Source organism: Phocoena phocoena, chromosome 2 (genome assembly GCF_963924675.1).
Source record: "Phocoena phocoena chromosome 2, mPhoPho1.1, whole genome shotgun sequence".
NCBI lineage: Eukaryota > Metazoa > Chordata > Mammalia > Artiodactyla > Phocoenidae > Phocoena > Phocoena phocoena.
In genome coordinates this window covers 34,023,952-34,046,874 of record NC_089220.1, presented here as the reverse complement: position 1 = coordinate 34,046,874, position 22,923 = coordinate 34,023,952, and the positions used below count along the sequence as shown (strand labels likewise).

The 22,923-nt window shown below is 52.0% G+C and overlaps 1 protein-coding gene across 1 annotated transcript in view; it reads right to left on the bottom strand.

Annotated features, from left to right (window-relative positions):
* Positions 1–3,258: 3,258 nt before the first annotated feature.
* Positions 3,259–22,923, bottom strand: part of TMEM229B (transmembrane protein 229B) — a 35,916-nt gene continuing 16,251 nt past the window's right edge. The window contains exons 2-3 of the mRNA XM_065872820.1: positions 15,073–15,254; positions 3,259–3,944 (exon numbers count right to left, since the gene is read on the bottom strand). Of these exons, the coding sequence (XP_065728892.1) occupies positions 3,427–3,944; positions 15,073–15,199 (645 nt within the window). The 5' untranslated portion in view covers positions 15,200–15,254 and the 3' untranslated portion in view covers positions 3,259–3,426. The remainder of the gene's footprint in view (positions 3,945–15,072; positions 15,255–22,923) is intronic.

The window sequence follows — 22,923 nt, the reverse complement described above, 5'->3', positions numbered from 1 at the left end:
CAGTAACCCACAGTCAACCTGGATACTGCCTGGGCCTCCCCATCTGCGCTGCAGCCTGGTCCCAAAGTTAGGACTGGACCAGACTATGATGGGGAGTCGGGGGTCGGCTGGAGAATTCAGGTTACCGGAGATGGTCAGCACAGAGATCGTGGAAAGGACTGGTTGAGAATGCCACCTGCCCTCCCCACAGCATGGCCCCATCCAGCATGCTCCAGACAGTGTGATGCCAGAGTGTGAAGGGCCTGGCTTCCAGCAGCTCCTAGGAAAGGGGCTCCAAAACAGAAGAAACAGAGATGGGTCAGAGCCAGTCCTGGAACACAAACACCGGTATATTTTGTGTGCATGAATGTGAAAAGAAAGAGACAAAGAGACCAATGGAGACAGAGCAGGCAATGGGTGCACAAACCAGGCATGTATCCTTCTGAAGAGGTGCCATAGCTGGGAGACAGTCCCACCCGCCTCAAAGCCCCTTTTGTAGAGCAGGGACCTGCCGCTCCTCCAGGCCTGGGGTGGCCTCAGGGTGGAAGGTGCTTTCCCTGCCTTAGCCATAAGCCCTCCAGGCCTGAGCCTCCCAATTTTCTGCATCCCCTGTGGTGGTGTCTGCATAGCCTAGAGCTCTATAAATACAGGTTCTCCTAACTGACCCACTCAGTGGCTGCCTCCCCAGGAGACCCATGCAGAAAGCGAGGGACCAGGACAAAAGGACTTCATGGGCACTCCCTAGGTATTATTGCTGTGAATAAGCATAGACCATTGTGACTCACTGGCATCGGGGGGGACACGGCACAAGGGACAGGATGCCTAGCAGATGTCAGAAGCGATTCAACCATGCAGGACAGCACATGGCGATCTGTGACTCAGAGACGCTGCCATGTCCTGTGGAGAGAGGCCCAGGACACCAGAGGTTCATAAAAAGTGAGCAGATTCTCTGCTTTGCAGGGCTGGGTTTACTCCAAACTTTGAGTCCTTGGGCAGTATGGGATTGGGGCCCTGAAGACACACAGATCCTGTGGTCAAGCTCCAGGTCCTCACCTCCCTTTGCTAGGGGCTCTGTCCCCTACGAGGGAGAATAGGAGCCTCAGGGCACCTGGATGAAGCAGAAGTACAGCGCTCTGCACGTTGCCAGGCAGGCAGGTTTACTCGGGGACCTCTCACACTTGGGAGTTTTTATAGGGCCCAGAGAGATAGTGCCAGGGAACAGACAGGGCAACCTCTGGAGCGGTCAGACCCAGTGGGCCACCCAAGGGCTTGCTCTGGCAGAGAATCATGGAGGCCTTGGGCTGGGAGACATCAACAAGCTGACCACCAGATTCTGTCGTGGAGGGGAGAGCAAAGGTGAGTAGTGTGGTCTAAGGGGCTTAGAGGGGTAGTGGGGTCCAGGAGACCGAGATAATGTGGATCAAGGGGAAAAGACCGAGGAAACAATTACTGACATGAACCGGGAACCAGACACTATTCTTCCTCTGGAATCCCCTCCACCTGTAGATGGAAAGCAATTGACCCCCACTGGAAGGCTGAACCCCTAGAAGCCCCAAAGCCCTGGAATTGGGGCCACAGTAAAATCAAAGGTAGGGTTAACCCCTGCAGAATGTAGGTTGTGCCTAGACTGGAGGAGCCTGCCCAGGACATAGAGGCTGGGGATCGCCCTTCAAACTGTCCTGGACAGGGTCACTGCAGAACACAACCCTGCCAAAGGCAGAGTCTCCCAGCCTTTCTCCCAATCCAGGACACCGCCCCTGCCCACACCCCGCATCCCCACCCTGGCCTGTGCCCTAGCTGGTGCTGTCTGCACAGTCTAGGTGGAGCAGTACAGCAAGAAGAGGAGATTCTCTCCACAGGTGGTATTATCACTTTTAATGTTCTATAAAAAGGGAAAGGCTGATTTCTACCTAAGAGTCATAGTGTGGTCAAGAAGAGACCATGTACCATGGGAAAGGCTGTGTTCTGATGGACCCCTCCACTCAGGGAGGGGGCAGAGCTGGAAGTGGGCTGGAGTTAGGATTTCACCTGTCTACTGCCAGCAATGGACCTGTCACTGAGGAAGGCGGGGCAACCGAAATGACAATGCCCATGAGCACGGCAGGGTAAATACTGTTTAAGGAGCAAGCTCAGTGGGTCAGCCTTTCTGGGAGGGCTGAGGACGGGGTAGCCCTGAGGAGGTTTGCTGCAGGGCTGGGGCTATGGCAGAACCAGTACTGACCCATTCCCACTAAGGATGCTTCGAAGACCCTCCCAAAGCTGAAAGGCTCTCTCTTTCTCCCTCCCTCAGTCTCCATGACTCTCCACCGCTGCATACCTGCTCCTCCACCACCTAGAAAGCTAGACTGCCCCGGCTGGTTTGAAAATAAACCAGTCAGGTACCTTTACTGCCCAACTTCCCCCCTTCACACTGATTTGTCTCTAGGTCCCCATTGTGGATCCATGGGGCCCAAGATGGCCTGACTGTGCGTTGGGGCTATCATTCGTTTTTAGCCACTGCAAGGAGGTGAGCACCAGGGGCCCTGCCACAATCCCCCAGACCGGGGCAGGTGGGGAGGCATAAAGGGGCACTTCTCAGGAATCTGGCCATCGACGATAGTGGAGGGAAGGCTGCAAGAGAGTGGGAGGGGTCTGCTCAGGGCTCTATCTCTGGCAGCTGCTGTGTTGCCTAGGGAGTTGTGGGTGGGGCAGGTGGGGTGCTTACATGGATAAAGGGGCTGCTAGTGGTAAAGGCTTTGAAAATAAGAGAAAAGGGGGAAATGCTGCTGAACACACAGGGATTGAAACCTCCAAAAGCCCAAGGTTGGTGGGAATCCAGCACCAGGGGGGGAGCCCCCGAAGGCCAAGGGATCAGCGTGGGACCCTGGGGGAGGGGAAAGGAGCCAAGGGAAGACCTCCCAGCCCTTGCAGACCAGCACTCCTGCCCAGCAGCCTCCTGGCTGCCCAGTCTCTTCTTAGGCTGCAGCTCAGCAGGCCCCTGGGGGAGGTATTGGTTGCAAGCAAGCACCTGAATATTGCCTAATGGAACCAGCTGAAGCCCAACTAAACCAGGTGAGAGGGAGGCAGGTGGCCCCCGCAGCAGCCCAAAGCCTCCTCAGGCTTTGCCTCCCACCTTCTGCTCCACTCTGTGTCCCTTAGTCAGGACAGGGCCTGCTGCTTTCAAAGTCACCCACGTAGTCCCGTCCCTGTGTAGCCACAGGCCTCCCGCCCCTGAGCTGGGCTGAGATCCACAGACCCTACCCGAAGTGCCCCTGCCGCCTCCACACCCCGCCCCCAACGCCTGACCACGCCCCCAATGCCCGCCCACGGTGGCGGGGGGTGGGGCACGGGGGCTCCGTGTGCCCTACGGGGCAGGGCTTGTGCTGTACAGAGGGGGCAACCCTACCAGCTTGGTACCCTTGTCCGCAGGATCCATGAGAGCCTCCCAGCCCACCCCCCTCCCCCAGCTCAGTCAGTCTTGACGTGGCCGTTGGCCAGGGCCAGGGGGCCGCTGGGCTCCCCGGGCTCGGCGTTCTTGTCAAAGCGGAGGCGGAGGGTGTTGCGGATGATGAACTGCTCCATGATGAGGGCCCCGCAGAACCAGGGCACGGCGTACTCCAGGGTGATGAGGCCCATGAAGTCAAAGTCGAACTGGGAGTAGTCCCAGGGGCAGGCGTTGAACTGGCGCAGGATGAAGCCGGTGGTGAACTCCCACAGGTAGGTCCAGAGCGTGTAGATGAGGCAGCGCACCAGTAGCGGGCAGCGGCCGCGCAGGCGCAGGTACATGCGCTCCACGATGAGGATGGACGTGCCGTAGATGAAGAGCGCCCACACGCTCGTGACCCCCGGGAACTTCCAGTTAAAGTTCACCACGAATTCCCAGGCCGCCGTGAACATCACCTCGCAGAAGTAGCCATGGATGGCGTACAGGTACCAGCGGGACAGCGCCGTCAGGGGCTCGGCGGAAGCCATGGCGCTGACTGGGGCTGGCTGTTAGGGACGCAAAGGAGACACAAGTGAGGGAGGAGGCCCACAGACTTGCCCGCCCCAAGTCTCTGGAGTGACCAGGCCGGAGGGGATTTCAAACCTGCCTCTACCTTTCTCTTTTAGTTACTCATCATACTCCTAATCCTATTCCATGTTCATTACTTTATTTCATATTCCTTACCTGAGCCAGGTAGGCATGAGAAATAAAAGGAGGAAAACAAACAGCCCCACTGGCTTCCTCTGAGAAACGCTACTCAAGTGCTACTTGGAGAGAGGTGTCTACTACACTCCCTATAATAACTCCTTGGGCTGACTGGTAGTCAGTGGAAGAGTACCCCCATTTCCAGCCTACTTGCTAATTTTTCACTAGGCCCATCCACTGGGGTCCCCATCTCTTCCCCCACTTCTTCTCAAACTCAGGTGAGTTCCACATCACTCCTACTTCAGGTGAGCTCTTTCTAAGCAGCCCGTCACATGTGTCTTTTATGTGTGTGTATGTGAACATATACATAACATAAAAGTTACCATTTTAACTGTTTTAAAGTATACACTGAAGTGATATTAAGTACATTCTCATTGTGCAGCCATCACCACCATCCATCTCCAAAATGTTTTCATCATCCCAAACGGAAACTCCGAACTCATTAAACACTGTCTATCTCCCCATCCCCTCTCCAGCCCGTGGCAACCACTATTCTACTTCGTCTCTATGAATTTGACAACTCTAGGTATCTCGTTTAAGTGGAGTCATGCAGTATTTGTCCTGTTGTGACCGGCTTATGTCACTGAGCCTAACGTCTGCATGGTTCATCCATGTTGTAGCATGTGTCAGAATTTTCTTCCCTTTTTAAGGCTAAATAATATTCTATTGTGATCTACCTAGGTATATTTTGTGTATCAACTCATCCATTAATGGGTGCTTCCACCTTTTGGCTATTGTGAATAATGCTGCTCTGAACACGGGTGTACAAATATCTGTTCGAGTCCCTGCTTTCAGTTCTTTTGGGTATTTACCCAGAAGTGGAATTGCTGGATCATATGGTAATTGTTTTTATTCTCTGAGGAGTGGCCTTCCTGTTTTCTACAGCAGCTGTACCATATTACATTCGCACCAGCAATGCACAAGGGTTCCAATTTCTCCATATCCTTGCCAGCACTTATTTTCTGGTTTCGTGATGATGGCCATTCTAATGGGTGTGAAGTGGTTGCTTATTGTGGTCGCATTTGTTTTTAACTGCTCCATTAAGTGGGGTTTTGGTGTTTAGTTTCGATATTGAGAGGAAACCAGTGGGCTGACAGAGGAGAGAGTCCTCCCCTTTACTTCTCATTCCTTTCCGATCCTCTCTTTCAAACCCCACTGGCCTTCAAGGCCCCATCATGCTTCTCCGAAGACTGGCCTGGCCCTCCACCAGCGACTGTGTGGACCACTCATTTGACCCTTTACTCAATGCCACCCCTAGTTACTATCCAACCAGCCTGTGTACTCCTTGATGGCAGCAGCTGTCTCCCGGTCCTCTGTTCTGTGGCCTTGGTTCAGTCCTCCCCTGAGCAGGTGTTCTCTAAATGACACGTCATTTATGTGGAGGGTGGGGTGGGAGAGTTCAGGGTTATATCAAGAACGGGCAGGCAGAGCAGGAGAACATGAACCCCAGCTGCCAGTGGACTCCAGGCTGACACCTTTGGCAGTCCTCTCTCCGAGGTGGCAGAAGGGACAGAGGTTAACAAGATGACATTTGCAGTCTGCCCACCTGTCTGGGAATCCCAGCCTTACGTTTCAGCTAAAGGAGACCTAGTCACAATAATGCCTACCCATGCACATTGCTTGGTGGTCTTCCAATCACTTTCATTCACATTTTGTCATTGGTTCTTACTAAATTAAGACTCGTGTGAAGGGCAGGTAGTTTGACTTCCATTTTTAAAGAGAGGTAGTTGAAGCTCAGAGAGAAGTCATTTGCCCCATATCCCAGGGGCACTGAATGGAAGACGTGAGACTAGAATCCGTATCTTTTGATTTCGACTTCAAAACTCATCATACTTCAGCCATCTCCTAGACATGCGTGCCTAATGTCACTCCCCTGCTCAAAAACATTCAATGGTTCCCCATTTGCTAATGAAACGCTGCAGTGTCGTTGGCCCGGCATTCAAGACTCTCCCTGATCTCACTCCAATCTACTTTTTCAGCCTAATTCTCACAGTCCAGCTCTCTGCGTCTTACCACCATCCCATCTAATGTGTTTTATGTGCCTTTCTCCTCTTGCCTCCACAAGTACAAACCCAGCTTACAGGTTACCTTCAGAACAAAATCTTTTTCATCCTCCCAACCACAAATCCTTTCTTCCTCCCCTGAATATCCACAGCATGTGCTCTGTCTCTCTTTGGTACAGATGATTTTGTTTCACTGTTGATGACTTTCAGTCCCCAGCCAAACAGCTTTCCTGTGTTCTACACCTATTTAGCCCACTCCTTCCCGAACACCTCCACCTAAGTGTCACATAGGCACCTCATATTCCTTTCCCAAATCAAACTCATTATCTTCCCTCCCAATATCTCCTATGAGCCCCATCATTTTTTTTCTTTTTCTTTTGGAAATTAGAACACTTTGTGCAATGTTTTGGTCCACTCTTAGCTTCTTTTCTCTTTTTAAATTATGCAATTAAAGGAGCACCCAGCACACAACTCGACACAGAGAGTGTGGGAGGACCGGCCGGTGATAGGAGTCCAGGCCTCTGGCCTCAGGCTCGAGTTCCCCTCGCTGCTCCGGCCATGGCACCGAACAGCAGCCCCTCAGGGCCCGGGAGGGTGAAGGGGGAAGGCAGTTCCAGCCCCAGCAGCTTTCCCGTCCCTACTGGTGCCCGACTGTCAGCGTGTCTTGTCCCACACCTGTGGCCGGGAGGGGACCGCTTGTCCTCTGTCCAGCAGAAGGGGTGGTCACCTTCCCTTGCTGCGAAGCGAGTACGGAGGGCCTCCCACTGGAGGTGCCGCCTCAGACCAGGTCACCCAGGTCTACCTCAGGGATCGTATGACCCCCATCTTTTTTTTTTTTTTTTTTTTTTTAATGTTGCCTTCACAAAGTAGGTAAAGCCTGGGCTGTGTTTTGTTTTTTTTTTTAAAGAAGATGTTGGAGGTAGGAGTTTATTAATTTATTTATTTATTTTTGCTGTGTTGGGTCTTCGTTTCTGTGCGAGGGCTTTCTCTAGTTGTGGCAACTGGGGGCCACTCTTCATCGTGGTGCGTGGGCCTCTCACTATCGCGGCCTCTCTTGTTGTGGAGCACAGGCTCCAGACGCGCAGGCTCAGTAGTTGTGGCTCACGGGCCTAGTTGCTCCGCAGCATGTGGGATCCTCCCAGACCAGGGTTCGAACCCGTGTCCCCTGCATTAGCAGGCAGATTCTCAACCACTGCGCCACCAGGGAAGCCCTGACCCCCATCTTGATTAATGGTACCACCATGCACCCAGTTAGCAGAAAGAGGTCATTCTTGCTTCTTCTGCCACTTCCCCCCTTTAATCTGAACTCCCTGAAAGTAAGGACTTTGATTCAGCACTGCACCCTCAGGTGCCTAGAATAGTGCCTCGCACACAGTAAGCATTCAGTTCAAGAGTGAAGACATTCTTGGGACTTCCCTGGTGGTCCAGTAGTTGAGTCAGTCTTACTGTGCAGGGGACACTGGTCAATCCCTGGTCGGGCAACTAAGCCCATACGCACAATGAAGAGCCCGTGCACTGCAACGAAAGATGCTGTGCGTGTCACAACTGAGACCCAACGCAGCCAATAAATAAATATATACATTAAAAAAAAAGAATGAAGACATTCCTATCACTCAGCAATTGCTACATAACAAATCATCCCCAAACTCAATGGCTTAAATAAACTCATTTATTATTGCAACTCACGTGCCTATGGGTTGGCAGATCTTGGCTGGCCTCAGACACAAGGCTGTGAGTCATCTGGGGGCTCTGTCCTATGCTTGGCTGGGATGGCTCTGCTCCACTTGCCTCTTGTCCTTCTTCTGGGCCTAGTGGACTAGCCCTGGCAAGGTCTTCTCATGGCAAGGGCGGAGGCCCAAGAGCGAGCAACCCCACTGCACTGGTGCTTTTCAATACTAGTTAAGTTGTTAAGTCACACCCACTAACATCTTGTTGGCCCAAGCAAGTCACATGGCAAAGCCACCAAGTCAGCCATTAACGCCTATCCTTTCTACCTCTTAAACATCTGAAATCCATCTCCTCCTTGTCATTCCTGTTTCTCATTCCTGCTCTAGTTCAAGCCCCATCATCTCTCACCTGGATGACTCCAATAGTCTCTTACTTAACCAGTCTCCCAGCCTTGCATTGCTCCTTTCAATTTACTCATCACTACTGTGAAAGCGTGTATAGAAACAGCAGTCTTTCTAAAATGCCCATCCAATGTTTCTCCCCACTTAAAGCCCATTAGTGGATCTCTAACATCTACAGAGTAAGGCTCAACCCCTAGGCATGACTGGCAAAGCCCATCGTGATCCACTTCTGCTTCAGAGCCTGTCCTCCCGATCTCTCCATTGCTGTTTTTGCTACTTGGGGTGCCCTTCCCCCAACCATGGCCTGCGAAGCCATAATCCTTCTTCAAGATCCAGCTCTTCTGTGAAGACTTTCCTACACACCTGCAACCCTGGAGCTGTCCACTGCCCTGTCCACCTCTGCACCCCGTTCACTTCTGTGATAACAGTTAGCGTTCAGCTTTGCCATGATTCCTCTGGAGGCCAGCACCAGTAGCCACCTGATGAATGTTTAATACAACATTAAGAGAAAAAAAGCAGGATTCAGAGTGGAATGCTGAGTATGATTTTGAGTTTGCAAAGGCATACACACATGTAAATATACAAAAAATTTAGCCACAATCATCTCTAGATGGTGACATCATAAGTGATTTTTATTTCCATCTTTATACTTTTCTGTAGACTCTAAAATTTTTTTCTAACTAGTATGTATAACTTTTATAAAAATAATGGTATCTTAAAAACATTTATTTTTGTTTGTTTGTTTGTTTTATTTTCTTTTTTTGGCCACGCAGCATGTGGGATCTTAGTTCCCCAGCCAGGGATCGAACCCACACCCCCTGCAGTGGAAGCACGGGGTCTCAACCACTGGACCACCGGGGAGGTCCCTTAAAACTATTTGTTGAATGACTATATATTAATCATCTTAGCACCTTGTATATAGAAGATGCTCAGTAAATTTGCCAGACAAATGAACTTAAGGAAACCTGAAACTGTGTAAAATTAACACCCATTCTTCCCTCCTGAGCCATGCCCAACAACAAACCATGACTCACAGGTGTGAATGGTGTGTAGGGTTAAGTGCAGGGGCTCCAGATCCTAACTGCCTGGGTTTGTGTTGTGGACAATAATACCCCCCACCTGTGGGATCTAGGGCACATTTCCTGACCTCTCTGTCTCAGATTCCTTATAAGTGAGAATAAGAGTAACTACCTCTGAGGGTTACAGTGAGGATGAATGAGCTAAGAGATATCCACTACTAGGGATACAGCAAATGCTCAAAAAAAGATGGCTTTCATTTCTGGCACAGAGCCAGGATTCCTGGTCAGCTTCTCCTTCCCACCTGTGGCAGGGTCTTTCTGCCCCTGTCCTCACTAGCAGCCGGGCAGCCTTCTGTGCCAAGCAAGTCAGGTCTTCACCTCCACCCAGAGCACTAACCCGGCAGCCAAGCTACCGGTGAAAACAGTAATCACACATACAGCCCATGGAACAAAAACTCAGCTGAGGAGAATCGAAGTGAGCTTCCAGCTCCCTGGTGGCTGAGGAGGTGTGATGAAAGGGGAGGGGTCTCAGAACCAGCCCTGTGAGGGCCTGGCTTTAAAAGAAGCGTGAGTGAAAGGGCCAGCATTCCTGGCACAGTTTCTCAAGCTCTAGTTTTATGCTGAACTCCCAACAGGTTGCTAAGCTCTGCCCAGAACAGAGCTTGGGCTCCAGGGAAACACAGAGCAGCGAGGAGGGGTCCGCAGTCCGAGGTGGGTGGACAGTGGTGGCCTGGAGACCCCTCTGCCTCCTGCCCGACTCAGGGTCCTCTGAACGCAGGTCTGTCCACCTGGCAGGAACTCGTAGCCCTGGCCCCTCTGTCCCCCAGGATCCGGAGAAGGGACTTCTTCAGATGTGCACTTCAGCAGCCTCATGTAACTGGTGGAGTCATCACTCTGGTCAGTCCCCTCCTTGATGCTGATTTTAAAACCCTACTCTCCTTGCCTCTTGGTCTGATCTTTTGGGGGAGGCCAAGAACGGTTTCCCAGTCGGTTACAGATCAGAGGCTCCAGCCACGCCCACACCCCCGGAGCAGGTGACTTGGAAGAGTTGGACGCCCAAACCCTATGGAGCAGAAGCAAGATTAAAGGAGTGGCTGTCAAAGGGAGAGAAGGCAAGTGCCGAACAGAAGAGAGGGTGTGGGGAGAGAGAACAGGGCGAGCCCGAGGCCTGGATTCTGGGTTTAGAATCTCTGTGCCTGGAAGAACACGGGTAAGTGGAGGGGAAGCATACCTAGGCGAGGTCAGGTGGTGTCTGAGGAGACCTGGACTGGTCCACGGAAGATGAATGAGGAAGAGCTGGCGGGGGCCAGGAGGCGGGGGTGAGGACAGGGGCGGGGACGTGAGACAGTGTCGTCAGGTGGGATGGCAGCTCACACTGTGATGGGACAGATGCTAAAATTAAAGGCAGGCATTGGCCTGGGTGGATTTTCAGAACTCCACTCCCCAAACCCACTTCTAATATTCACCGGAGCTGTGCCTGAACTTTGAGCTAGGACAGGTTCCCCTCCCTCTGCTGGGCCCAACAGCCTCCATCCCTGCCTGGCCTCCCCCAACCTGAGCCCGTTGCCCCAGACCCTTCCAGTACCTCCTTGTTCAGCCCTGGGATCGGAGCCCTGGGTCTACCTGCATCAAGAGGAACCAGCAGTTCACGGGATGTTGCTTCTTTCTCCCGGTGACAGACATAACCATCCTGAGGACCATGACACAAAGATGGGACAGCCCAGGAATGAAAACTCAGGGTGGAGTAGAGAGGAGAGCGTGGGCAAGACTGAAAGCAGAGAAAAGAATCTGCAGAGCAGTGGATGGCTTCTCAAGCGGGATTTTAGGGAACAACACTCAAGTACAAGAGCCCTCATGTGTGATGAAAGAGCCAGGCACACGGAGTCCCAGCAAAGGGCCAGAACCCAAGGCCAGTCATCAGGGCACGGCACTGCCCCTCCAAGGAGACAGGTGGGGGAGGGGGAGGGCTGGCTTTCAGAGCCCTGCTCCCTAGGAGTATCTCACCTGCTGCTCCTGGAACCCGCTGAGCTATTCCTTAGGGTGACAGAGCGCAGGGTGAGCAGTTGAGAGGAGCGAAGAGAATGCCATCAAAGTCCAAGACAGGCTGGAGGCAAAGCCGCATGGGATGACTGCTCTTGGTTTTGCCAAAACCCCCCATCGTGTAGCATCTTAACTTCCTGGAACAACACGACAACTCCGGGAATTTTCGTCCAGAGGAGCGTCTTGCTAGAAAATCAGGATTCCCCTTCCATGCAGACGGGCTGGGCAAGCCTTCCTCTTTCACCTCATTTACTTCCCAGATTTCACTCCCCATCCCCAGGCAACAAAACCATTACAGTGAATTAATACCACTGCTCTGGGGAGATGCACAGGCCTTCCAGGGGTCTCTGAGGACAAGGCATCGGGGGCACAGCTTGAGCAACCCTGAGTGCAGTCTCCTGGTGGGGTAGTGGAATTAATGAGGGGTGGGCGGTCGCCCTTACCTCTGGGTGCCAGAGGCAAGTTCTGAAACAGTCCTGAGCCTCCCCTGTGGTCATCAGGTTGAGGGGGAGGAAAACATGGGCTTGCTTCAGGGCCAGAAGGGAAGCAAGTGGGGGAAGATACCAGGGGTCACTGGCTTGCCCAAATGCCATAGAGTTCCACCCTCTCTTGCTGTGGGCGCCCCCCCAGGAAAGCTCCCTGGGCTGGTCCTCCTGCTACTTCCCAAGTCACAGTAATAATCAGGCACTCTTCTCAGTACTTTCCATGTACTAACTCAGATAATCTTCAAGCCCATTTCACAGATGGGGAATTCGAGGCAGAGAAAGGCTAGAAAATTAGCCTAAGTTCTTACAGCTCCATGAGGCAGAACTGGGATTCGACCTCAGCTCCAGAGCCTTCACTCCCAGTCAGCACATTGCACTGTTCTTGAGGCTGACTACAGGCTCCTTGGAGGGCACTACCGTTTTCTGAGTTTCTGCTTGTGGAAGGCTGAGATGGTATATGGAGAGACAACAGGAAGCAAGAAGGATGTGAGCTTCTCGGTAGATCATCAGCGAAGCCCAGAACTGGTGTCAGAGCTCCTGAAGGCTCTCCGTCTATTCTGAGAGGCCAAGTTCTGTTCTGAAGCCACGTTCTGGCAGCATCCACACGAAGATCCTCCAGGGTCACGGCTGACCCTCACAGGACCGTGGCAGCAGCCACCCCTTTGGACCTTAAGGCACGTGCCATTCAAAGACCTCTCACCAGGCCACACGTTACCCAGAGTCTCCCCGATGGCCAGCCTGCCCCAATGCTGCCGGGAATCTCAGACGCCCCAGCCCTGCCACGGAGATGCCAGCCAAGAGCAGCGGCCAGCGTGCAGGCTGCCCAGAGAAGCCCTGTGCCTGCAGCAGCGACAGCAGCCAGAGTAGCAGAAGCAGCCGATCCGTGCAGGGCAGCCGGCCAGGGAGGATTTCGGACAGCCTCAGATGCTGAGCAAATCCCAGCTGGCAGGTGCGGCGGGGGCAAGTGGGCTTGGGGAACGGAGTCAGCCTGGCACCGAGGCTCACCAGGGCTCAGGCAGCAAAGGGCAGCTGCGGGTGGGGACTGCAGGACCCTTCCCAGACTTTACATGGCTGCCTCTCTGTTGTCATTCAGATCTCAGCTCAACCAACACCCCTCAGAGGAATCTCTGATCCAAAATAGCCTCCCCGTCACCCACATCATCCCATTTTGGTCTTAGCGCTTTCACTTTCCGACATTTCACTACTTGTTCATTGTCTGTCTCCCCCAATTAGAATGAAAGCTCCACAAGGGCAGGGCTCTGCCTTGTTCACTGCTGGGTAACTAGTGCCTAGAACAGTGCCTGGCAGTAAGACCCACTGATACCTGTGAATGAATGGATTGAGGAATGAATGAATGAATGGGCCCAAACAGGCGCAGGCCCTTAAACACTGATGAGAGCAGGTATAAAGAGCTAAAGAGCTCAGCCTTTCTCTTCTCCTCTTTCTTGGGAAATACAGCCTTTAAAATTTTTTTATATCTAGCATTTTAAAATGTCTTTCTTTTTCCTGATTACAAAAGTGACATTTGCTCACAGTTGAAATTTAAACACTGCAGAAAGGAATGATATAGAAAGCAAAAGTCCCCCATCATCCCACATCTTAGAGAAAATCACTTTTAGTGGTATGTGGTGTACTCATTGAGATTTAATTTAGTTTTAAAAGAAACAAATCCATGCATCATAGAAAGAAAAGGCATTCATAATTCCAGCAAACTAGCAGCCATTATCATTTCCCCTTTGCGATCTTTTCTCATGTGTTTATTTTACAAGTTACCATAATGTACTTATCCTGTAACCTGACACTTCCACTCATTACATCATAATCAATTTTTCCAAGTTGTCATATTTCCTATGTTCTCCTTATTATAATGGCTGTGTAATAGTCCACCACGTGGAAATCTATAATTTACTTAACCTAGGTGTTCAACAAAGGGAGAACAACTGTTTCCCATTTCTACTCTGACAATGACACCACAAGAACATCTTTCTTATGCCTGTAACAAGAGAATTCAGCCCTTTTCTTTGCTGGAACTATTTCCTAAAGAAAGATTTCTTAATGAACAATTCTACAAGTGGTATCACTGAACAAAAGGGTACAACTGTTTTAAGGCTGACGATGTAGGTTGTTCTGGGGAATTCTGTGTAATGCGGGGAATAGGTCTCCGTCTGAGTCACCGCGTTCCCACAGTGGCCTCCGCGACCATCTCTCTACCCCCCATCCCACTCCCACAGTCCAGGCTCTCTCACACCACCCCGGCTATAAATCAACTCGGTAACACACTTCCTGAAAGACCCTCCAATCGCAAACTGATTTTGCAAGCCTCGGTTGACTGAAAAATAGATTCTAGCCTTGAGTTTTAAACTCTCAACTAGCAGTGGAGTCAAGATCTATCTAAAGCTGAGAAATACCCGGTTTACCCTTTCCCTCTCTGCAAACTCCTACATAGAAGCTAAGGGCTCTGGGCTCCCATGGACCAGTCCAACAGCTCCTAAAACGTGTCCGAGTACAAACCCACCAGCGCTCCCTGCCCTGGTTTCCGGGGGAGCTCTCTGCCTGCCGGCCCCCGGTCCCACAGTGGGACTGTCTGCCCTCTTCAGACAGAACAGCCTTTAGGCCGGACAGCCTCTGCGGCTTGGGAGAGCAGCCAACTGTCATTTTTTAAAAGCATCATCAAGGAAAAGCCAGAGGCCGAGGCTGGAAAGAAAGGCTATGTGAGGACAGGTGAGACTCCCCAGCCAGGGGGCCCCTCGCCCTACATGCCGCTCCTCTGGACTGAGGAGGAGATATGGCTGAAACATGGCAGAAGCAGCAGAGAACTTGCTCCTCTTGACCCCCTGGTGGCCACGCTTATGGCAGCTAAGGCACCACAAAGCCTTCACCATCCAGTGCCCTGGATGCTCTACCCAAGGCCACACAAACCACTCATGGCTTCTGGGCAGAGTCTGGAAGCCTAGGTGAGATCCAGTTCCCACCGCGCAGAGGTGAGGCCCAGGGCCCAAAGCACCCATGAGCATACAGATAAGAAAGAGAACTGGGGAAGATGCCACCTCCTAAGTGCTGGGTGTCTCACATCACTCATGTCAGCCCATCTGGGTCTGACCCAGTTCTTAGAGGCCATGCGGCTATACAATGGCTCTAGCATGTGACACGGCAAGAAACTGCTGGAAAACCCCCTCCCATTCCAGGACCATAGCCCTGTGACAGGCCCTTGGACCGGAAGCAGGCTCAGAACTGGAACCTTCAGCCCTGTGCACATGCTGCTGAGGCAGGAAGGGCCAGGGATCCCCTGGGAGCCAGTAACATACTCACTTATCACACCTTTGAGTGCACGGCTCCGAACAGACATCAGGATCACTGTCCAGGAGTGTCCCGGGTTAACCTTTGTCCCGGTGCCTGGCTGGGCCTCGGTGCCATTCTCAACAGTGTGGGCAAGCATCAGCCCCAGGGCTCAGCTGATCCTCGGCTAGTGGATGGGTGGCTTCCATTTGTCCCTGGAATTAAAGAGGAGGAGTTCATTAGCTTAAACTATCCCCAGCTCTGAGCCACCAGGCCAGCCAGAGAGGCGGCCCCAAGGCAAACACCACAGCTCCGGGCTCCAGGCTCAGCACCTGACACTCATCACAACCAGGCCATGGGGCCTCTCCTGGAGCCTGCCACCTCCTCTCGGCCATCCTGCTTGCCCAGGTCTGGTTAATCCGGAGATGAGAGCCTGGAATGGATCCCAGGCAGTTCACATGGGGGCTAGGAATCGGTGCTTCTTGTGCCATGAGTGAAGTGTGTGCACACTTGTAAATCTGAGCAGGGATATAATTTTAGAATCCAGCTCCATTCTCAATTTAGCTTCAAATTACACTCTCACCTTCCCCCTGTAGTGGGTACATCTGTTCTCAAGGGCAGTCAAGAACCTCATGGAAGACAGACAATGTAGAGCATTTGTTTTAGCATTTGGGGAGCCAAGCACGTGCAAAAACAAGCACACCAACAGAATGTGTGCTAAAACCCTCTACCCGCAATCCCACTGCCCTCATATTTATTTCATTTTATTATTTTATTATTATTGTCGAGACCCTTCCTATTAACATCGGTAATTGACTATAAGCTGATATAAATCTGACTTTATAATGCCCCTTGCCACATACATATTTTTAATAGAGCCCTAAGACTTGACCATCTGATAGAGACTTCGACATTTTTTTTTTCTTTAATATGAAGGTGCGGAAGCTTCCCCGAAAATCCCTTGGATAAACTGTACCTTCTGCACAAGCCCAGGGACAGAGATCAGATCCAGCCCAGTCCTACAGAGGGACGGACCGGCTGCTCAGAAGCTGAGAATAGTGTGTGACCGGGGGAGGGAATTGCCCCCATCCCCCAGTGGACGACCAAGCAGGGTGGGCCACAGAGGCACCACCCTGCGCTGATGCCCATGGCCACCCTCCTCCCTCCCCCAACCCCCCAGGCTCTCTGAGCAGGGGTGACTCGGGCCTTTGCTCCCGAAGGTGACAACTTGCGAGGCAGCAGGGGAGCCAAGAGAAGTGAAAGTGCAGGGCTTGGGGACCTGAAATTCACTGTGTGCACCTGTGCTTGCAGGCAGGGAGGGCATGCACCCCCGGGTCCCTCCCCTGGGCCTCTGCACTGAGAGAAGTGAAGGACAGAGTGGGTGAAGTGCTGCGGGCTGCTGTGCTCTCCTGGCCTCTGTCCCTCCCCAGCTCCTCCACAAACAGGAGCCCCCAACCCTGCCCCACCTGTCCCCACCCCTCCCTTCTCCCAGCCTGCCGGGCCATGGGCAGGGATCACCCCGGAACATACCTATCAGGGGCATGTCCAGCGCGCCCTCCATCTCCAGCACCACCATGACCCTGTGCCTGGGGAGTTCGATCCCCCCACGGGCACTTCCCCTTCTCTGGGCCCTAAGCAGGCCGCATTAACAGCACTAGTCAAAACCAAACAGAAACAGAAACCAAAGCCCACATCCTGACAGCACAGCCCGCTGGTCGCCGCGGTTAGCCCTGGGCGCCCGAGGCTGGTGGCCACGGTTAGCCCTGGGGGCCTGAGGCTGGTTAGGCTGCCGCCCTGGCGGATGAAGCGCGGCAGTCAGAACAGGCTCCCTCCTGGGGCCAGCCTCATGCTGGACACCTCCTGCTTCCTGGTCTGCAGGCTCTTCCCCCAGGGGAAGAGCCGGACGAGGAGGTGATGGGGTCCCACCTCTGCCTCCAAGTGCACAAGCTGTCCCCAGACCCCTCTGACACCCTCCGGCCCCTTAGACCAGGTCCCAGGGTGAAGAGGGCATGAGGCTCCCTTGAGGACAGCATGACCTGAACCAGAAGTTTTTGGAGTAGAGGAATGTGTGAAGAGCCCTTATACAACTAACATGTGGTAGTGCTTGTACTTTTTCAAGTATATGACCTCTCATAATTCTCCCCAGACTCCTGCAGGGAAGGCAGGAATCATCCTACCTCCCCACCCGCACCCTGTCCCCAACCAACCCTGCTGCATTTTAAAGATGAAAACACTGGGCCTCAGGATATTAAGAGATTAGGCTAAATCCATACATTTGATTCAAACCCTGGTCCTCGGGCTCCAGAGTCACCCCTCTTGCCATATAGCATACCTTCAAACTGCTTTCCATCCCAGTCTCATTCTCAAGGCACACATCTGCATGCACTCATCCCTCATTCGGTGTAATCTACTTAGTCCATCCTGGAAGCAGCTTATTTGTAAATGTACAGCCAAGTCCGTCCAGCTTCTCCTTCGACACGTCCCGATGCCCCAGAAGCTTGAAGGGGCAGAGACTACCATGCAATTTCAAGCCCTCTCTAACTGCCCTCCTCTGCAGCCCACCATACCCACTCCTCCTTTGAGACCCTGCCTCCTCTTCATTCCTTTGTGATGCCATCCTCCCACAGCCCCCCAGGTATTCCATCACTGATGTTCCCACAGGACTCTATTGAAACAGCCTCCTATTGAAACATATTGCCCCATCTTAAAATGATTATGTGTCTGTTTCCCCCTCCACATGATGAATTCCTTGAGACCGTGAAACTTCTGTTGGATGGAGGGACAAGCAAGGTAGAGAAGGATCCAACTAAATTACTGGATGATTGCAACATCCAGTGTTATTAACCAAACATAATGATGTCTGGTGTTCTTCTCTAATTTTTAGGCCACCATCATGGAAGTGTTCTCTCCCACAAAGCACCATAAACGTTGGTTTACAATGGGCAGGGCTGTCTCTGGAGACCAGGGAAGAAAGGAGGGTCCTCGCTATCCTTTCTCCCACCTCCAAGAGCCATCACCCAGGCTGAGAGGTGAGGATAGATGGGGTGAGTGCCTTGGGTCTGGACAGTACAGAAGACATGTCACATGAGGAGGGATGGGGCAGGAACAGAGCGTCCTAGGCATCCCGGGAGACACCGCAGGCTTTCATATGGGCAAGGAGCCAAGCTCAGGTTCAGGTCAGAGAATAACAGTGCCTATTCTGTTATTTCTACAATGTGCTGGCACTCTCCAAAGAAGCGTCCAGTTTCCATATATGTAGGATTCATTTCCCAAAGAGGTTTAACCAGCAGCTGCTGGCAGGAAATTCCCTCTGCATCATTCTCTCTCCTCCCCTATAACTATTTAAGGTAAGCTGGGCTTGCAGGATTGAATCTCTGCTTCTCTGACCGGAACCTCAAAATCAAATCTACCCCCATCCACCACCCTTCTCCATGGCCTGGAACCTAAGAGTGAAGCCAGGAAGTGGCAGGCAAACACTATCCCTTTTTCTCTCCTGTTCTCCTCTTCCCCAAATCACCCCACCCAGGTGCCCATAGAGTAAAGAGAAGATGCCCCAGAGACCCATTGGGGAGCCCTCTGGTTTTTCAAATCCTCCCCAGTTCCTCCCTTTTGACCCAGAACAACTGCTTTTACTTGTCCTGTAGTAGGACCAGCCCTGAACACAAGTGGATTGGCAACTTCCCAAACCAAGGAGTGACCGTGCTCAGCTACAAATGCAATTGGAATGCCAACTCCCCCCCCACCAGGGGAAAGGCTGTGTCTGGTCAGCTCCCCCTTGGGAGCAAGGAGACCCAGGCCCTGGGGCCTGGCTGGCATGCGGAAGAAAGGGTGTAGATAGGGGATGGACCCCCCCTTCCCTTCACTTGGCCATGTCCTTCCACTCCATGCCCCTCACTCTGGGCTTGGAATCTAGGTTACCCTGCCTGCTGGACATCTCATCACCCTGTCTTCTGTCTCACCTGCAGGCTACCCTGTCCTGACAACCTCCTCTTCTTCCTTCCTCCTCCCCATGCAGCCCACTCCACCTGACACACCCCTCCCAATGTCCCCGCCTGGAACCAACCCTGACCACCCACCCCCTACACCTTAGAGGGTGGCCTCTGGCCCTGTGTTCCTTTCCTTTCCCTCCCATCCCGCCCCCTGGCACTGTGTAGCTGCTGCTCACTGCCTGAAAGGCTGGACAGCTGCTGGGCTCTCTAATTAGCTGCCTGGCTGCCATCCCAGAGCAAGGCATGTGTTACTGTAAAGAGCTGCCTCACCTCCCCTTCATCAATAATCCCCTATGCAGATCCCAACAGGCGGCAGCTGAGGGGCCCTAGAATCCTCATCACGTGAGACCAGCAAGGCTCCTTCTGTCAGCTGGACAGGAACAGGCAGTGGACTCACAGCCTTACCCACAAAGTGACCGGGAATTTATGTATCTGCTTTCTCCCTATGACTGCCCACATCCTTCGGATGTCCCACAGGTGAATCCACCGCACCATGCCTTTGGAGCAATGGGGACCCTGCCCCTTCATTGCCTCCCCGGTGGAGGCAGAAAGAAGCCCAGTTGGTCTTTCGGAGGACAAATCTGGAGCATCTCAACAGCGTGACTCCCAATGCCCTACTTTTCACAGCTTGCTACAGCCAAGCCACCCCCAGAGATTTCTAAACAGCCGGGGACCCAGTCCCAGAAGTCCTGTGGAGGCTGGTTTGTTTATACGAGGTGTTGTATTCCAGCAAATATTGACTGAGTACCTGGTGCAGGCCAGGCACTGTACCCCGTGTGAACAAGACAAGGCTCCTGCCCCCTTGGTGCTCACAGTTCTGTGGGGAGACAGACAATAAGTAAGCCAGCCAGCACATACTGTAATGTCTGGTAACAGGCCACGAAGGAGGGCAAAGGCCTGGTAGGGGAGAGAAAGAAATTAGGTGCTGGAGGGCGAGTCTTAAACTTCTCTAAGGATCTAGCATCAGGGCCTACATCAGAAAGACACAAAGAAGCTTTGCAAAGAGCTTTGGGAAAAGCATTCCAGGCAGGGGGAACAGTAAGGGAAACAAGCTAAACAAGTTTGAGAAATAGCCAGGCCAGAGAAGCTAAAGTTTGTGTAATTAGGGGTCAGACATTCCCTGCCCCTTATCGCAAGGGTCATCTGGTGATCCCTACAGGGCCACCTAGGTCAGGGCAAAGTGCCCAACTGCCAAATAAATGTAGCCAGTCAACTGAAGACTCTTCTTACAGGCAGGGGCTGGAAACCATGAATTCCTCATCAGCTGTTGCTTGGCAATTTTATTAACAAATGAAGGGAAGGTGAAATCCTTTGACACATGGCCTGGAATTTCCATCTGTTTCTGATCAAAAGAATTTAAGTAACTTCACCAGGTCCTCTCTAGCCTGGGTGTTTCACCTTAACAAGAAGGTAAATATTCCTTTTTACTCCAGGTAGTTTGTTGGATTTTCTGTCACTTACAATCAAAAAAATTCTAACTAGCACAGATGATTCCTCCTCATCTGGAACACACCTAGCTGGCACGAGAGTCATGTATCTGAGCACCACCTACCCATCTCTGCTGCTGTGAAAACCAGTGGCTCTGCCCTTTGCAGACAGTAAGGGGCAGAATCTCAAATAAGAAAGTCAGATGCCTGGCATGGTGGGTGAATCTCAGCAGGATGGCTATAGCTCTGGGGGCTCCAAATCACCCTCCCAGTCACTGATTTTGTCAGTTCCCCTTGACTTACCTGGTCCTTGCCAGCAACTAGCACACCTTGACTTCTGCAAACAGGACATGTGAAAACTAGTAGCCTAGAGACGAGGCCCAAGCCAAGATCAAGAAGTGCACAAAGAGATATTTCTCTGAAAACTGCAGAACTGCACTAGCCAGTCTGATAGCCACTAGCTACATGTGACTCTTTAAAATTTAACTTTAAAAATGAATAAGATTAAAAAAGTCAGTTCCTTAGTCTCACTAGCCACATTTAAAGTGCTCAATAGCTACATGTGACAAGTGTCTACCATACTGGACGGTGCAGATGTAGAACATCTCCATCATCACAGAAAGTTCCACTGGACATTGCTCTAGAACTTACCAAGGGTGACGAGAAGGCTGTGAAACACGCAGACCTAAAGCTGAGCTGAGCTTCCTTGCTCTTGGAAATCCTCTTTTTTTTTCTGAACAGACACCACTGCCCTCATTCTCTCCCTCAAGCCTAGTTAACCAAGGCTGCCATTGTGAGATGGGGGAGGATGAACCCTTGTTCCAAGAAAGTCACTGTCTACTGTCTGAAGAGTGACTTTTATCCAAGAGGCCAGGAGAGGGCTCTGGCCATTGGTAAAATGAGGCCAGCCCCTGAGTCTCTGGCTATAACTCAGTGTAGGGGGTGCTCCTTGGGGTATTTTAAAAACTCCAAACCATTTATTGAGTACCCTCTATGTGCCAGGCAGGTGTCACACAGGTCATCTCATGAGTCCCCTCCATGAGCCCATGAAGCAGGCATTAACTCCGACTGACAGGAGGCAAGGGAAGCTCAGAGGTTAAATGACAGCTAGAAAATGGGAGGGCCAAGGGTTTCATCAGCACTTTCCCCCTGCTACACCATTCATGGGAGGTGCAGATGTGCAGACAGGAATTAGGGGACTTAATTTACCTATGGCAGTGGGCCACCTAGAGCTGCCCTTTTTTCTCAGGGCAGACAATCTCATGTAAGCTGTCCCTTCCAGCTCTCAAGCCCATCCAGGGGCTTGGGAGAGCTGCCTTCCAAGGGTCTGCCCATGAAGGCCCGGTTATTGAAAGACACCACATCAGAACAAAAGGAAAGCCACCAAAGGAAGTACAGAAGATAAACCCCGGAAGGGGGTAGGGGTCAGACATGTAGCATTTCTCCTGGCCAAAGAGGAGAAGGGCATGATCAAATTTTTTGTTTTAGAAAGCCATCTGGACCACGAGTTCCTTACCTTTGCATCCTCATGTCCTGGATAAAACTTGACATACGGTAGGGACTCAAAATCCAAGTGTTGAATGGAGGCAAAGGCACGGGGGCAGGTCCTCCAAGAGCGAGGGGCCTGGCCAAGAGGAGCTTGAAGGGCAGGTGGGTTGGGGGGAAGACTGAGAAATGAGTTGTTCTGGGGGAGCCGTGATGGGTGCTGTTTGCTCCATACATGACCCAATCTGACTGTCCCTTTCCTTTAAGTAATGGCCCAGAGGAAAGGCCAGCATACATGGGGCTGGGCACTGACTGCAGCAGGCCCTTCCACCGCGGGCCTTAAGCCCAGCAACCCTGGCCCCTCACTCAGCCTCTCGCCAGACAGCTTCATCTACTGTGAAAGTACCGAGCCTTGCAACACTCTCAAATATGGCTCCAAACAGCACTTAGGCAAGAGTAATTAAAGGGAATGTTATCTCAGTCAGGCTCTCATTAGGCACGTAATTAGACTGCTGAAAACAATTAACATTCCTTTTGAAGAAGGAAGCAGAGGACCCATTACATTCATCAGGACGCCTCAGACCAGCCTGAGGAAGGCCGAGAAGAGAACTCATCACCTCCCAGGCCTGCACAGAGTTAGCGTCCGGGAACCTAGACCAGGTGGCGAGTCCTGCCCTGGGCCAGGCTCCTGGGTGAGTGGACACAGATGGCAATGGATGCCTTCATGTATGTATTACAGATAACAATAACACACTCATACAGGCTCACAGAAAAAGAACTTGAAGGAAATGTATGACTATATCAAGATGGCAGGCCAGGGGCAAATGCCTAAATCCCCCAAGTCTAAGAAAATGACAGAAAAGACATTTTCTAAGAAGAATAAATCCATTACAACACCAGAAAACGAGGGAATTATATGGGCTCCCTGAAGGTGGAAGCAAATGAGAATAAACAGATACAGAAACCACAACCCCCCAAAATAA